The 15,091-nt window shown below is 40.3% G+C and overlaps 1 protein-coding gene across 8 annotated transcripts in view; it reads left to right on the top strand.

The window, feature by feature from the left end:
- pard3ab (par-3 family cell polarity regulator alpha, b) overlaps positions 1-15,091 on the top strand; it is a 160,713-nt gene that overhangs the window by 35,773 nt on the left and 109,849 nt on the right. For all 8 annotated transcript variants that reach the window (XR_013284013.1, XM_077524867.1, XM_077524879.1 and 5 more), the window contains exon 3: positions 12,904-13,093. Coding sequence is in view for 7 of the 8 variants with exons in the window: in XM_077524867.1 (XP_077380993.1) it covers positions 12,904-13,093 (190 nt within the window). In the remaining variant the exon portion in view is untranslated. The remainder of the gene's footprint in view (positions 1-12,903; positions 13,094-15,091) is intronic.

A 15,091-nucleotide genomic window follows, 5' to 3' on the forward strand; every position in this document is an offset into this window, starting at 1 on the left:
TGCAGATCGTTTAACAAGCAGTCAGTCATCACACTCTTTGTCCACAAGGTGTCAGTGTATGATAACATAACAGACTAAATCATCCTTGGGGAGTGTGTACAGTTGTGATCAAAAGTTTACATACATTTGTAAAGAACAATGTCATGGCTCTCCCAGTTATTTCTACAACTTTTTTCTCTGATAGAGTGATTGGAACAGATACATCTTTGTCACAAAAAACATCCATAAAGTTTGGTTCTTTTTTTAATTTTTTTTAATTTTTTTTTACTTTTATTATTGGTCAACAGAAAAATTGACTGAATCCGCTGGGTCAAAACTATACATACAGCAGCATGAATGAGCAATTTTGGTGCCTTAGAAAGTTTGTCAATTAAATGAGCTTCATTACATTGCCTCTTAATTTCTTGTGTGTGATTATGAGTGACTGCGACTTCTCTGAAGCCATTGAAATATGGCTCATTGGCTACTACCACGCAACAATGGACAGTCAAAGGAGCTCAACGGTGTCAAAACTGATCTGAAAACGCAAATCATTGACTTGAACAAGTCAGGAAAGTTGCTTGGAGCCATTTCAAAGGCCCCAAGTCCAACAGTGCAAGCAATTGTTCGCAAGTATAAAGTGCATGGCACTGATTATCACTGCCATGATCAGGAAGCAAATGCAGGCTAGCGCCTGCTGCTGAGAGAAAATTGGTCAGGAGGTTGAAGAGTCAACCGAGAACAACCCAAAAGCAGATCTGCCAAGAATTAGAAACTGCTGGAATACAGCTGTCAGTGTCCACAGTCAAGCGTGCTTTTGCATTGCCATGGACTGAGAGGCTGCCGTGCAAGAAGGAAGCTCTTGCTCTGAAAGTGGCACCTTAAGGCTTGACTGAAATTTTCTGCTGATCATATGGACAAAGATAAGACCTTCTGGAGGAAAGTTGTGTGGTCAGACAAAACAAAAATTGAGCTGTTTGACTACCCATGTCCAGCAATACGTTTGGAGGAGAAAAGGTACAGCAAGAACACCATGCCTACCGTCAAGCACGACTGGTAGTAGTATTATATTGTGGGACTGTTTTGCTGCCTATAGAACTGGTGCTTCACACAAAGTAAATGGGATAATGAAGAAGGAGGACTAACTCCCCCCAGCCTCTGTAGACTAGGGGCACAGACTTTTCTGGAATGTCAGTAGAGCACTTGTTCACCACAAGGGGGCAGGGAAGGATCACAGAACTCGACTGAAGTCCAGGTGTAGTACCTCAGTCATCACTTTAATCAGCCACTCACTGGCTGTTAAGACTTATAGTGACTTGTGATTCGAATAGCTAGCAAAGTGTTCCTGTATAGAAGAAGAGTGCCCCGGACCTCCCTGGACTGCCACTTGAGCATTTTAACAGGAAGAGGCTACTCTCAAAACAAACTGACCGCATACAATCAGCATTGTGCCTAATAAACTCAACCGCCGCTTTGTCTTCCCCTTTCCATCCTCCGATTGTGTTCCAGCCACGCAAACCCAAACAATCTGTCTGGCCGTTCCCGCATAGGCGTGTTTTTATAAGCACGTCTTCGGGGAGATTTGTGGTGCTGTGAAGACGAGTCGACTAGATTTTCTTCCCCCATCGAGTCCTGTTTATTTTTTTATCATTGCTCCAAGCGGCTGGCTGTTGCCAAGGAAAACGTTTAACCTGATGTTATTGTGCGAGCACTGTTACACACACGCGCGCATGCCTCTGAGGGAATGCTCCTTGCCGGTTTACTTCGTTTTCTTTCAAGACTCTTGATTCCTGCCTTTCCTGCACCCGTGCTTCTCTCTCTGCTCAAACTCATTAGCGTCACATGAGATTAGTAAGGACATCAGGAAAGAAGCTATTCTCCCTTCGATATGGAGATATCTCCAGGTATGATGAAATATTGACCCTTAAACTGTCTCTCTTTTGTGTTAAATCACACTGTACAAGTAAGTACCCCAAATCACAACCAAAAACGATGACTTGTTTGCTTATATTGTAGGTTTGAGTCCCATTAGTGTGGGTAATCAAAGCAGAAGACATTAGCGAATGCCAACGCTAACAACAGAGCAATGTGCTTCCACTAACTTGGTAATATGGGTTTCGCCAGCAGCTCATTTACTTTGCTCAGTGACTGGAAAACGGCACAACTATTGGGAAATCCAGTTGCAACACTGTCAAATGAGTTTCCACTCATGAAAAAGAGATCAATAGTAAAATGATTCCCAGGACAAATATTTGAAGTAAAATTCAATGAAACCACTCATGTTCTTGGTTCACCTTTTGTGAAGTCACAGTTTCATTTTTTTTCAGTGGCATCTATTCTTGGCTACTCACCTATAAAACTCACCTATTGACTATCTATGCATTTTTGTGCTCTTCTAAGAAGCTGTCAAAGCACTGATCAATGGGAAAGTGTCAAGAAAATATGTTGAAGTAAGATCTTGACGTGATCTTCGTATTTTGGGCAGGAGCTAAATTTAGCCCAGGAGGTTACGGAAAGGTATGCAGTATGCTTTTACTCTGCTGACTGCACTACAGGTGTGTGTTGTTGTTTTTTTCCTTCTCATAATCGAGCCAACCAATCCATCTCTTTTTAAGCGCGTGATGAGTTTGAGGATGTAAAGTGTTTTGGGATCATAGTTTTAGATATATCCACGGGCCAAGCTATTATAGAAGTTTCTAAGCGTTTTTAGGGGTTGTGTAGCATTAATACATTTTTACTATTCATATTTGTGGCGGTTCTTGGTCCTTAACCCCCCGCCAATATCTATAACTCACTGTATGAATCTTTAACGTGAACTAACACCTAAATACCAAGTATCAGACCTCTATTCTACTTGGTAGTATATCAGTAAGGAACATCCATCCATCCATTTTCTTGACCGCTTATTCCTCACAAGGGTCGCAGGGGATGCTGGAGCCTATCTCAGCTGGCTCTGGGTAGTAGGCGGGGGACACCCTGGACTGGTTGCCAGCCAATCACAGTCAGTAAGGAACAATGATCTGAATATTTGACTGGATAGCCGATAGCCCATACACGACCGTGCAAGCTGTTGAATCGACAGGGTGGCCATCTTGCTCCTCCCATCTCACGAGCAGTCTACTGTATAAACTATACGGTTACAGCTCATAGGCAGTTAGTATAGGACCGGGTGGCGTGGTGGTCACTATTTTTTAACAAGTTAAAAAAAAAGTGGACGTTATGTGCTGCTTATCACTCGGTTCCTTAGACCCATATATTAGATTGGGCAGAGGCATCTTTTGTTGAATTTATTATAGTTTTAATTCTTTAATAAAAGTATATGTTTCCTTCTGTAAACATCACTAAGCATATCATTTATACATGTATTTAAGGAAAGTTATAAAATGTCTGAAATCCTCTTGTTCAACAAATTTTAAACATCATAAATCATGCTGTCGCTACTAAGTACCGTGCTGCCTCTAATGTTCTTCAGTTTCGATACTGTAAATGTATAGGATTATATGCCGAGAAACATTTCTTGGGAGGAGCAATGTGGCGGCCAAAGTCTTGGCCTATCGGCTATGCAGTCATATATTAAAATCAGTGCTAAGGAAATGTTTGTTACCTCCCATTACTAATTTCCTACGTGGCAGAATTTCATGCAATCAGTTGCATGACACTGCATCTGCCTTTGATCCTTGCGTCACCCGATGCACCTCATGACTTACATCCCGACCAGACTTGAAGTCAACCCTAATTCGACTCTGAATAATGCTCGAAACAGGCTCACGTTCCCAGCTTTTCCAATTCATAACTAGGTCTTCCATTCTCCTCCTCTGCTCCCATCGTTGTCACTGTAATTGCCCCATAAAAAGAAATGCTCGCAGACATATTTGGTCCTCTCAAGTCCCTCTTTGCTCACAAGATTAATTGCCCGTAAAAGTGACACGCCACTTGTTGTCCTTTCTTTTTTTTTCTCTCTCTCTGGAGACCTTCACCCGTCTTCTCCGTCGGGTTGTTTAGTTTCCTTGGACTCTGCACAGCTGGGAACGTGCTGAACTTTTGCTTTGGTACGGCTTATCAAGACCGATCGAGAGAAAATGTGTCTGGCATGTGTGTCAAAAAGCCTTTTTATTAAAGTGGTGTGATGGAACTGATGCAATGGTTTCATAGTCTTTGTAACCGGAGGGATTAATGATCTTCATTCTGATGGAAATGTTGACATGGACTTTTTTCATAAAGAGTTCAGACAGACAGAATCTGAAAGTGAGGGCACTGTGACCCTGGATTGGCAACCAAAAATGGATTCACACTTAAAACACTAACAGTGTTTTATTTATTTTTTTTAGCTACCTTGGCTACACTATCAAGTAGATTCATTCATATCATACACAGTATGGACAATTCTTAGGTATTAAATAAGTATTTTGACCATATGATTTTTATGCATATTTTGCAACTCCAAGCTGTATAAACTGGAATGCTTGTTGGATTGAAGCATAGCAGGTGATGTGCATTTGTGCAATGAGTAAGTGTGTGACCTAAAGAGATCAATACCCTATGTCATGGTATGCGTAATTATTAGGCAGCTTCTTTACCTCAGGCAAAATAAGGGGGGGGGGGGGGGGAAGATTTAACTGAAAAAGTCCAAATTTGTAGAAAGTTCTTGGCTGTGTCTCTGAGGACTGAACACCTAGTACCTCTCGGCAGGTTTCATTTCTGGAATGTAACAAACGGCACTTGAGGATAATGGCTTTTGGGTAGTTTCATGTTTGAGTCTTCTAAAATCTTTGGTAGTTAATTTGCATCTTTCTGTCTGTCATTTTTTTTTTTTTTTTTTTTTTTTTTTTGCAATAAAACATTTTATGGTTCTGTGATCACGTGGCGATATCTTAGCAATTTCAAGAGTGCTGCATACCTCTGAAAGACAAATTTGGACTTATCCGAGTTAGTTAAATCTCTTTTTTTTTGGGCACATTTTTTTCTGAAGAAAGTCAGCTGCCTAATATTACACACACTTTGATAATAGGCTGTTGATTTCCTTGGGCCACACCCTTCCTCGTTAAAAAAATACACATCACCTGAAATGCTTAAATCCAGTAAGCATTTATGTTTATAAAGCTAATATGCAAAAAAATAAAATAAAATGATGGTATAGTCAAAATACTCACTTATTTGCCAAATAATTGTGCATACGGTGTATCTATTTACAGATGTTGCGATTCAGGGATGTATCCTTCTTTGTTCTCCCTCTCTCTGTTTGCATCGGTTCCTAACCACCTATCCAAAAACACATTTCCAGACAATAAATGAACTGCAGCATGCTTCAATTTGACCCAGACCGAGACCAAACGTTTGCCGTTGTTTTTAAGTCCACGTGCCTAGTCAGAATTCCCCCATGTTCCTCAACATCAATTCCAGAAGGACCGTGAGTTTCAAAGTCAGACCATCAAGTATGTGCTTTCCCTCTGCCAAGACCGGATGAGGAGTCTGCAATTGGGGGATTGTAGGGAAGGCTGCACGCTCAGCTGCCATGCTGGACTTGAGCCTCCTGGAAAGCCGAGCAGATCCGCAATGACTGGAGTGAGAGAACATTGTACATGTTTACAAGTCATTACAAGTATCCTTTCCAGGACCTCTTCCCCTTTTTTTTACATCCTCTTTAAGGAATTGGACTTCAGTAGTTGGTCGCGGTTTTTGAAAATTCAGCCCTCAAAGCTGGTTTTGCTCAGGAACATGAACTTTAGTAAGCATGTCAAGCAAAGGTAAACCCACAAAAATGTCTCAAGAAGTCATTTCCAGAAAGACACAGGAAATTTGCCATTTTGGTTTAAAGCAGCAATTTTAGTATCAATTATCCTAGGGTCCTTCTAAGATGAACCTGTCCTACACAATAATGTTTTTTTTTAATTTAATTCAGCCTTGAAGTCAGTTTGTGTTAGCATCATATAATTTGGTAGAAATGTTTATCATGACTTATAAAAATATCTCAAGACAGCATTTCCAAAAAAGAAATAAGAATTTTGCCATTGATTTGAACCTGCCATTATAGGGTCATTTTTTGCCCCACAAGTGTCCTTTAAAGACTAATTAGTCTCAGAGTTTGTCTGATTGCTACCACATACAGTATGGACCACCAATACTAGACAGGTGGATGAAAAAAATATACATTTCTGCAGTGTAGCATTTGGAGGTTGCAAGTTTGTAGCCTCACCCTTATTGCCACATGTTGAAACTCTGTCTTTTTGATTTGTGTTCTTCTGTCCCAGCGGTGACTGATGTGACAGTTGGAGTTTCTTTAATGAGGTTTGAGTGACACCTTGTAAGCTGATGATGTATTCTAAGCTTCTTCGAAGGTCAGAGTTCATGTTTGGACAGTAAGAGGGAAGAGCCAGTCATACCCCCTAACTCCCGAAACAAATCACTAATCCACCGTCCCTTAGCCCCAACTCTCCGAAACCTAATCGCAAATATCCTTAATCGTGAGGAATTCTCCCTCTGAAATCACAGCCGCTCAGAATATCATCTGTTATCTTGAACGTCAGAGAGACGCAGGAGCGCGCCATGAGTTATCGCACCATTTTGAAGGAAATGAGTCCCCAGTGAAATCAGTGCTGTCTGAGATGTAAAATGTAGCGAAAAAGACAAATTAACTCGCTCCAGGAAAACACATGGCTCATGTTTGAGAGTGAATGTGACGGCGTGCTAATCGAAATAAATAAGCCAAGAAACATTTATTTAAAGCAGGGGTGAGCACCAAGTCTCTTCTGTAACTACCCTTACCCTTCGCACTTATTAATACCCAAAAAATAGCTCTGTGTCAAAAAGGTTGCTCTAGAAAGTTATTAATTTACCTTCTAATTTGCCGTCCATAGCTGGTTGATCTACTCTGAAATACAGGTCCAGCCAGACTTCTCTGAAAAGTGTACTAGACAACAAGCACTTTTTTTTCCCTAGTGTTTGGTGACACAACATCAGGTTAGCGATTAGCATTGGGATGTTCTTTTGTTCTCTTTTGCTTGGTGTTACATTCTTAGGGTACTCCTTGTCTGCCTTTAGGGATAATGATGCTAGTTTAAAAGTGTATCCTATTTGCCACGACAGAGGTGAAGATGAGTTACTTTGAGGAGAGTATCTGCCCTGGGGACGGATGTCTAGCCGCGCCAGCTAGTAGTTTGTGTCTCATTGCGGCACGTTAGTGCTACGTATTCTCCCAGTTTGTAAGCAGCAGATTGGAGCTAATTCGTGTGCATAACCGGTCACCAGTAGCATGCCACTTCTGATTGGTGAGTTTGGCGGGAGAGGTGGGAGACAAAGTTTACGTGTGATGTTATAATTGATACAACAGGTTCTGGGCCATTTAGGAGAACTGCAAAAAAAAAAAAAAAAAAAAAAAGCGACGCTATGGCGATCACGATCGTGTTGTTCGGAATCTCAATTTTGATCAAAAAATGCTAAATTATTTAGCCCGAGTATAAATCCATTGTTTAACCAACAAATTTGAGGGATACACATAAGTAGAAGTTCCTGCTAATGGGGGGTACATTTCCTTCCATGGCACTGGCTAACGTTCAAATATCAATACGTGTACCATTTTTGTTTGAAATGGCCACTTTAGATTAATTTGGGCCATTTTCATGCATCCTTGAAGAACCAGGTTGCCCTGAAAATGTTGGACGATTGCAACCAAATTGGAACCGTGTTCACAAGAAAGATGATCAACACAAACTGCAATTTCGTCATCGCTTATGGTCACAGCATGGCAACGAGGGGAGATGGCTCTTAGTTACGTCTCTTAAGATATTTTTCAAATTCAGCCTGATAATCCATTTTCCCCTATAAACATGAATATTGGTAGGCAAGACTATCGTTATTAGACCCACAAAAATGTCTTCGGGACATATATGCCCTAAAACAAACGAGGGCTGTCATTTTGTTTCAAAGTGACTATTTCAGGGCTCCTTCAAACACTTTCAGATATCAAATTTGCCCAAGAGATTTTGTCAATGAAAATTCAGCCACCAATGGCAGTTTTCATTTGAAACGTCTGGTAGTCATCATGTCTGTCATGAGTAGACACACAAAAAAAGTCTCAAGATTCTATGCTGTAAAACAAATAGGATGGCTGCCATTTTGATTTTTGATGCGACCATTTTAGGCTCATTTTGCCTACTTCAAGAGCAACATTGATTTGATGCAGAATTGACAGGTCTTGACAGTTCCTTGCCAGGATTTTGAAACTTATTCAGTCTTGTTAGATCACGCCTACCAAATCACTTTCCAGCCAGGCACCTGATTACGGAACCTCTTCCTGGACCCAAGGGTCTTTCAGGCATCTATAGGTTTTGAATCCTTGGAACAGTTGGATCTACAATTGCTCTTTCTTGCTGATTCTATTTGCTCTTTAATGAAGTATCATCACGTTCTCGGTTTTACGGTCAAACATAATTAAACACTTGACAACCGATGAAACGGCAAGAACCTTATTACATTTTTCTGTTTTTAGGTAGAATGTCTGTGCATTCTTAGTTTTAAAGTCGAAAATGAAGGCCTTCATTATCCTAATAAATGACATATAATCCTTAAATCACAGGTTTTAAATGGGAAAATAGACAAACACTTGACTGTTGAATTGCTGGGGTTTACCTTTCCCTGTAATAAGTGTTTTTAATCAAAGGTTTTATTGCAAACTGTATTGAGAAAATAAACCCAGACGACATACTGACGGGGAAGTCTTCAGTTAGAAAAACACTCTTTAAAAGTATAACATTTGGATTCCTTAAGACTGGCATTAAAAAAGATTTTTCTAAAGTGTATATGTTTATATAGCTGTAAATCCCACAAATAGTTCACTTACTAGTGTTGTTTTGTTTTGTTTTTTTATTAACTGTGGACGTAGTTGCAATATTAAGGCAAGTACAAGTCATCGTATTAATCTTCTCTGTGAGCGTGTTTCCCTCCAAATGCTATTAAGCGTTGATGTGCGGGTCGGCGACTTAATTAAACGAATACATCAACGCTCTTGCCGCCATCTGCGTTTTATTTTATTTTATTTTTTTAACGGCAGCCGCTGCACCGCCTGCGACGTGTTGATTAGCCCTGCGCAAAAAAAAACAGGTAATTGAAGCACAGTGGCTAAATTTAGTCAGGCAGCACTATTAGCGATGATGGCGCATGAAGCATTGAACTCGTTGGTGACGCCAACGCTATAGCCTTGCCGCCCACATTCCCGGTCATTACAGGAGAATGCCGCTCTGTCAGCAACAGTCTCACTATTCCTCTTCAAGTACTCAACTTTGGACTGCTATTAGATGACTTTCGATAAAGTATACATTACAATCACTTCTGTAATAGTGTAAATCAATGTATCATAGTATTGTCAATTGCTTGCTATGTATAATATAGAAAACTGGGTGGTAAAATTTTGCGGATTTTCGCTATAAAGCTTGTGTGAGGAAAAGCGGTTCGGATAATGGCATTGGAAAAACTGTGTAATAGTGAATCGGATAGCAAACCTTACCTTGAGCACCACTTTTTGTTCTATTGTCATCGTTAGCATCTTCCTCTTTGGCTTAGCATCACTGACTGGCTGTAAGCCAAAGAATACAAAAAGATGTATGGGGAGGCAAAGTTGAACACTTGGTTCCATGTTGCAGTGTCCAATTTTTCCATCATCATTAGCATTTTCTTCATCAGTTATATACACTGTAGGCCTACACGTACAAAAATGTAAACAGGAACGGGAAATCGTTCAACTGCTTCTGAGCCGCATTTTGTCCAATTATTATAGTTCTATTCTTATCATAAATATAATTTTCCTCTTTGGATTCGCATCAATGGTATGCTGCGTATGCAAAAAAAAAAAAAAAAAGACAAACATCACCCGATGCAAATGTCAAATGAGCATTATCGATACTGTACTTGCCAATGAAAATGCCAAGATAAATATTCATAGCCATAATTGCCCATTTCATTGTTCGTTTAGCTTTAGCATAAAATACCCCCTTTAATGCGACACTTATAATATGGACAAAATTTGGATTAGCTAGTGCCAAGTAAAGCTTCACAATATATCGAAAAAATGTGGTCATCGCGACAATATGCATATTGCAGTCGTGTAATGGAATCGTTTGCTTTTGTCTGACTTTGACCTGACCAATCAGATGCAACCTGGAATGCTCATTGACATCCAATTGGAGAACAGTATCATGGCATTAACTCTAAATACCGGGGTACCTTAATTTTCTTATTTTTTCCACATGAAAAAAGTATTTGTTTCATGAGATAATAAAGATGTCTTTTTAAGGTACATGTTATGTCGTACTAATATCTAACTCAATATTTGACACCCATATCATGTTTTCGCAATGTCGTGCAGCCCTAGTGCCAAGCCACTTTATTTATTTTCATCATGTCGTCATTAGTACTTTGTCCATTAGCTCAGCATCATTGATATGACCTACAACGCTGTTTGAAAGCACTATATAAGTAAAGATGTCTTGACATACACCAAACGGCCAAAAACATGGTCATGGATGAGAAGTAGATCCACTGATGCCAAGCCACTATATTAGGTTTTCATTCGGTTTCGGACTTGATGACTTTTCCATCTTTTCTCGAGGTATTGGACCATAGAGGCTCTGGTTTTATTATTAATGGAACTTTGGATGACATATTATTGGATGATTGACAGTCCATTTCCCCTATTGTCTGCAAACCAAGGTGAATTTCTGAAGAGGAAGAGGACATAAAACGGCATGTCTGTTTTCCCGATGCAGGATCTCGTCTTCAAGTGGAGTTACACAACAAGTTGACAATGAACATTTAGCAATAACTTACATAAACAGTGAACCCAAGTGTGTCGCAGTTTCTGGCATCTGCAGGCACTCCTGTCGGGAATAAGTGTTTTGTAAAGAGGGGAAAGTTTGAAAGTCCGTTCCTCAGTCGTGTTGGGACATCAGTGTTTAGATTACCCAGCTGTACTTGTCAAAGAGATTCTTGTACTGTTTAACATTAGCCTTTTACACAGAGAGATGCTACAAAAGTAGCAGATCAGAGCCAAAACAGCATTTATTTCTCCATTGCCATTCACTCTGACCTAGTAAAGGCGAGATGCAGTGTTTGTCATGACCTTGAAACCACCAATTTTGTATTTTTACTTTTCACACAGAACAGCAATTAAGGAAAAAAATGAAACAAGATAGTTAGTTAGGCTGGCCCACATCTGACTTAGGCCCTGCCAGAGCGTAGCATCACCGGAAAATTACAGTAGGTGATCCTTTGCTGCTTACCAAACCATGGAGCACGCCCACATCAACCAACTTACTCAAACGAAAAAACTGTGACATTTTTATCAGGTCTTGAGGCTCAGCATACACTACTGTATTGTATTTATTGAACCAGAAAAACATGGCATGATCGTCACCGAAGAAGCGGATGGTCACAAGAGGTGGTTGATGCTGTGAAAAGGGCTACAGTGTGCTCGTTCATTTAGTCTGACAATCCACACAGACCACTCAAATTAGCCGTATAAGAGCTGGAACGGTAAAAATCCGGAATTTATCCGCTAGCCTTTAAACAGCGACCGCAGAAGTGGGCGTGGGGTATTAAACTTGGCACACCTGTCCTGGCTTTTCTCGAGCCACTCTTGTAGCTCTTCCTCTGATTTGACCTCTGAAACCAAGATCTGTGCTTACTGATTTCTGATTAATATTGCTTTTGGGGAATATGACTTTTTAATTCCATCTCAGGGTGTGTCCATTTTGCTAATTTTGCGGAATTATATCATAGTTGTTCCAAGCTCAGCTCACCTGTTTTCTGAAGCTGTGGCAAAAGGTGGATAAAATGGGTGGATTTTGCTGCTTAAACTTATGTTTCACAAACACAGTATTAATCAGAATGCCGTGTTTATACTAGTAGGGGCATATACAACATATTATTGTCAAGAAAATTTTGGGGTTAACATCCACTTTAAGGTCATGAAGCACTCTGCTGGTTAATTGTGCCCCCTGACACGTCCCCCATGTCTGACAAACCTCACTGATTACTCACTAATAGCAAGCATGTGTGTGTGTGTGCACGTGCGTGCTTGCGTGAATGGTTGTGTGCATGCTTGTGTGTCCGTGAGTTGGCTTTTACTCAGCTGCCTAATGAGGTTAGAGTAGGGGTTTCTCATCTGGTCACACCCAGAGTTTGTATAATACGTGTGCACACACACACCTTGCACCTTTTATTAGCCTCATTACATCCAGCTCCAGCTGACTCCAGCTCTAATGTGAAGTGTGTGCGTGTTTAAGGCCCTAATGGGAAGAATGGGTCTTGACGTGTGTGTATGTACGTGTTTGTAATTTACGTGTGTTGCACCTATTCATGTGTGCAAGTGTTGTTTTAACAGGAGCTTGTCCAGCATGCTATTAAAGCGCTAATGTGAAGTGAACCTTTAATGTGCTGGAAACGTCAACAAATAGTACAGGGGTTTGTGTGCATGCGTGTGTGTGTCCGTGTAAATATGGGGAACGGTCACACAACCAAGTAATAAATGGAATGTTGTTTTTCTTAGTATTTTTGATAAAAGATTCCCACAAACCCCTGTACTTTGTGGCCTCGGATTTCACTGAGCAGTGAAAGCCTGCGAGGGAAAAGGGCCAAAATTGAGAAGTGCTCACTTAACAGAAACATTTTGAGAACTAGTCAGCTTACTAAACATTTACTTGGATGTTTAGTTTCACACTTAATGTTTAGTCAGACACTCCAGACATACAACTCTTTGGATACAAGTCAATTTTACACATGTACCTTTAAAGTAACATTTTAGCTTTGTTAATCATCATGCAAGTGTAAAAAATAACATGAATATTAGCTGTCAGGGAAAGGTGAATTTTTGTCCCTTCAGTTTCACTTTTCGGGTTGCAAGCTACTCAAAAGTCTTTTGTGTCTTCCCCGCAGTTGATCGCCATCTACGACGAGGAGGAGCCCCACCATGCCGGCGACGGAACCAGCGCCAGTTCCACGGGCACCCAGAGCCCAGACCTATTCGCCAACGTGGACCTCGTCACGGGCGGTGGCGTCGCTTCAGCCTTCCAACCCTACCAGGCGGCCAGCGAGATCGAAGTCACGCCGTCAGCCCTGCGCACTAGTAAGCCCGACTTAGTTCGAATATTTTCTTCGACCCCTTGCTTCCTTGCCTCACAAAAAAAGCAATGAAAAAACCCACATGCTTTTTTTTTTCCGTACACACGAAAATACACTAAAATATTCTGTACTTAGTTATTGTATGGTAATTCAACAGAAAGTAAAGTATTAAACAGTTTTCACATTATGAGTGTGTATTATTTTGGCCACTGGGGGCAGTATAATACAGCCATTCAAACACAGTATTTACTAGGGATGTTGAGAAAAATCGATTCAGCAATATATCCCGATATTACAGCGCGCAATTTTTGTATCAATTCAATATGAGGCCAAATCGATATTTAAACATCAATTTTTGATGGAAATATTCAACATATGTCTTATTTAGAATTAGGATTCACACTTTTAGTGTGGAAGAATTTTATATTCATGGAACATTAAGCCTTAATATTTTTATTTTAATGCTGTTCAAACATGAAACAGATTGCAACCTGTTTGTTAAATACAGTGTTGAAGTTTTAGTTAAATACATTATACAAATCTCACAGTATATATGTACAGGTTTACCAATTAGTATTTTTTAAATTTGAGTTAAAAAAAAATCGCAATTGACTTACAGATACGTATCGGGATTAATTGGTATCAAATCGAATCGTCACCTATGAATCGTGATACGGATTGAATCGCCAGACACTAATTCACACCCGTAGTATTTACTGTAAGATGCAGTAATATTATTCATTCTTTGCAGAGCATAAAGAATATATGCGGGTATTGTTGTCTGTCTAGATGTCTTGCGCACCTTTTGTGTTCAAATAGCAGTTCCTGAAAGCGCTGTAACACTGCCACATGCTATTCATTAACCTGTCTATGGAATTTGTGTTAACATTAAGCCAGCAATGTAAGACGAAGTTATGTGGTTGTTTTAAATGTAACAAATAATATTTTTTTATGATTTAGTTTGACAGTAACCTTCAACTGTTAGTGCCCCTAAAGAGTTTAAAGACATTTTAAATACTTTTTTTTTCCACAATCCCAAACTGCTCCTAGTCGTGACTTGAGTGAATTACCACAATACAGTGGTCATATGTCAATTTTTTTTTTCACAAGTCAAGCTCAAATCGCAAAAAAACTTTATGTCTGGTTACGCGTATCTCAAGGCACCACTGTATATTTCTGTATTGTTTGAATAGATTAAGTGTGCAAATCTTGAGCGAGTGTATCAATGCCCTCTGGGAATTGGAGTCCTGAAGTGCCGAGCCGTTAGCCCATGCCAAAACTGCCCCTCCCAGCGCAGTCACTTCCTGGTCCCACGCTCCCAAGTTCCCCCGTTCTTGCACTTGACACTCTTGACTGTTGGCTCTCCTGTTTATAATAATCCTTGCTGGTTTATGTGTTAAAAATGAAGACAGTTCATGACATTTCATTCTGTCAACAAGACATTTTTCTCCTTTGCTTTCCCTGTGTGGTCCAGAACCAGCCCTCAGATTTCTGAGTGTCGTCAAAAAACCAAAACAAAAACAAAAAAAAACAATTGAGGGTCATGTAGGGTTTGAGTCGCGCTGTCGTTTATTGGCAGGCGTGCTGTTTGGACCTAGGCTTCCCACACAGAGCAACTTTTAAACAGCGTGATTAGTTTTAATGGAAGGCTCTTCCCTCCCTCGCATTGTTGTTGTTCCCACACTGTTGAACCGACTCCAGCCCTCCACCTCGTTAGCCACCGATCCCCCGCGGTGGCATGCCGCTGATTAATTGACTTCATCAGGCACTTGAGTCGGAGCCGCAGAGTTAGTTTATCGGATGTTGCCGTCACGCACCCTTCCGCCGTTTGTTTCACTGTCTTTTATTTGTTCAGAGATTGATGGTAATTAATTATGATAATGACCTTTCATTATTTTTTTGAGTTACTGCAGCATTTCATGCACAGTCCCTACATAATGTCATAGCTTGTGACACCAATGTTGTCTGTATTTGCCATCAGTTTTGTGCACATTTTGGGTTG

This window comes from Festucalex cinctus, chromosome 1 (assembly GCF_051991245.1).
Source record: "Festucalex cinctus isolate MCC-2025b chromosome 1, RoL_Fcin_1.0, whole genome shotgun sequence".
Taxonomy (NCBI): Eukaryota; Metazoa; Chordata; class Actinopteri; order Syngnathiformes; family Syngnathidae; genus Festucalex; species Festucalex cinctus.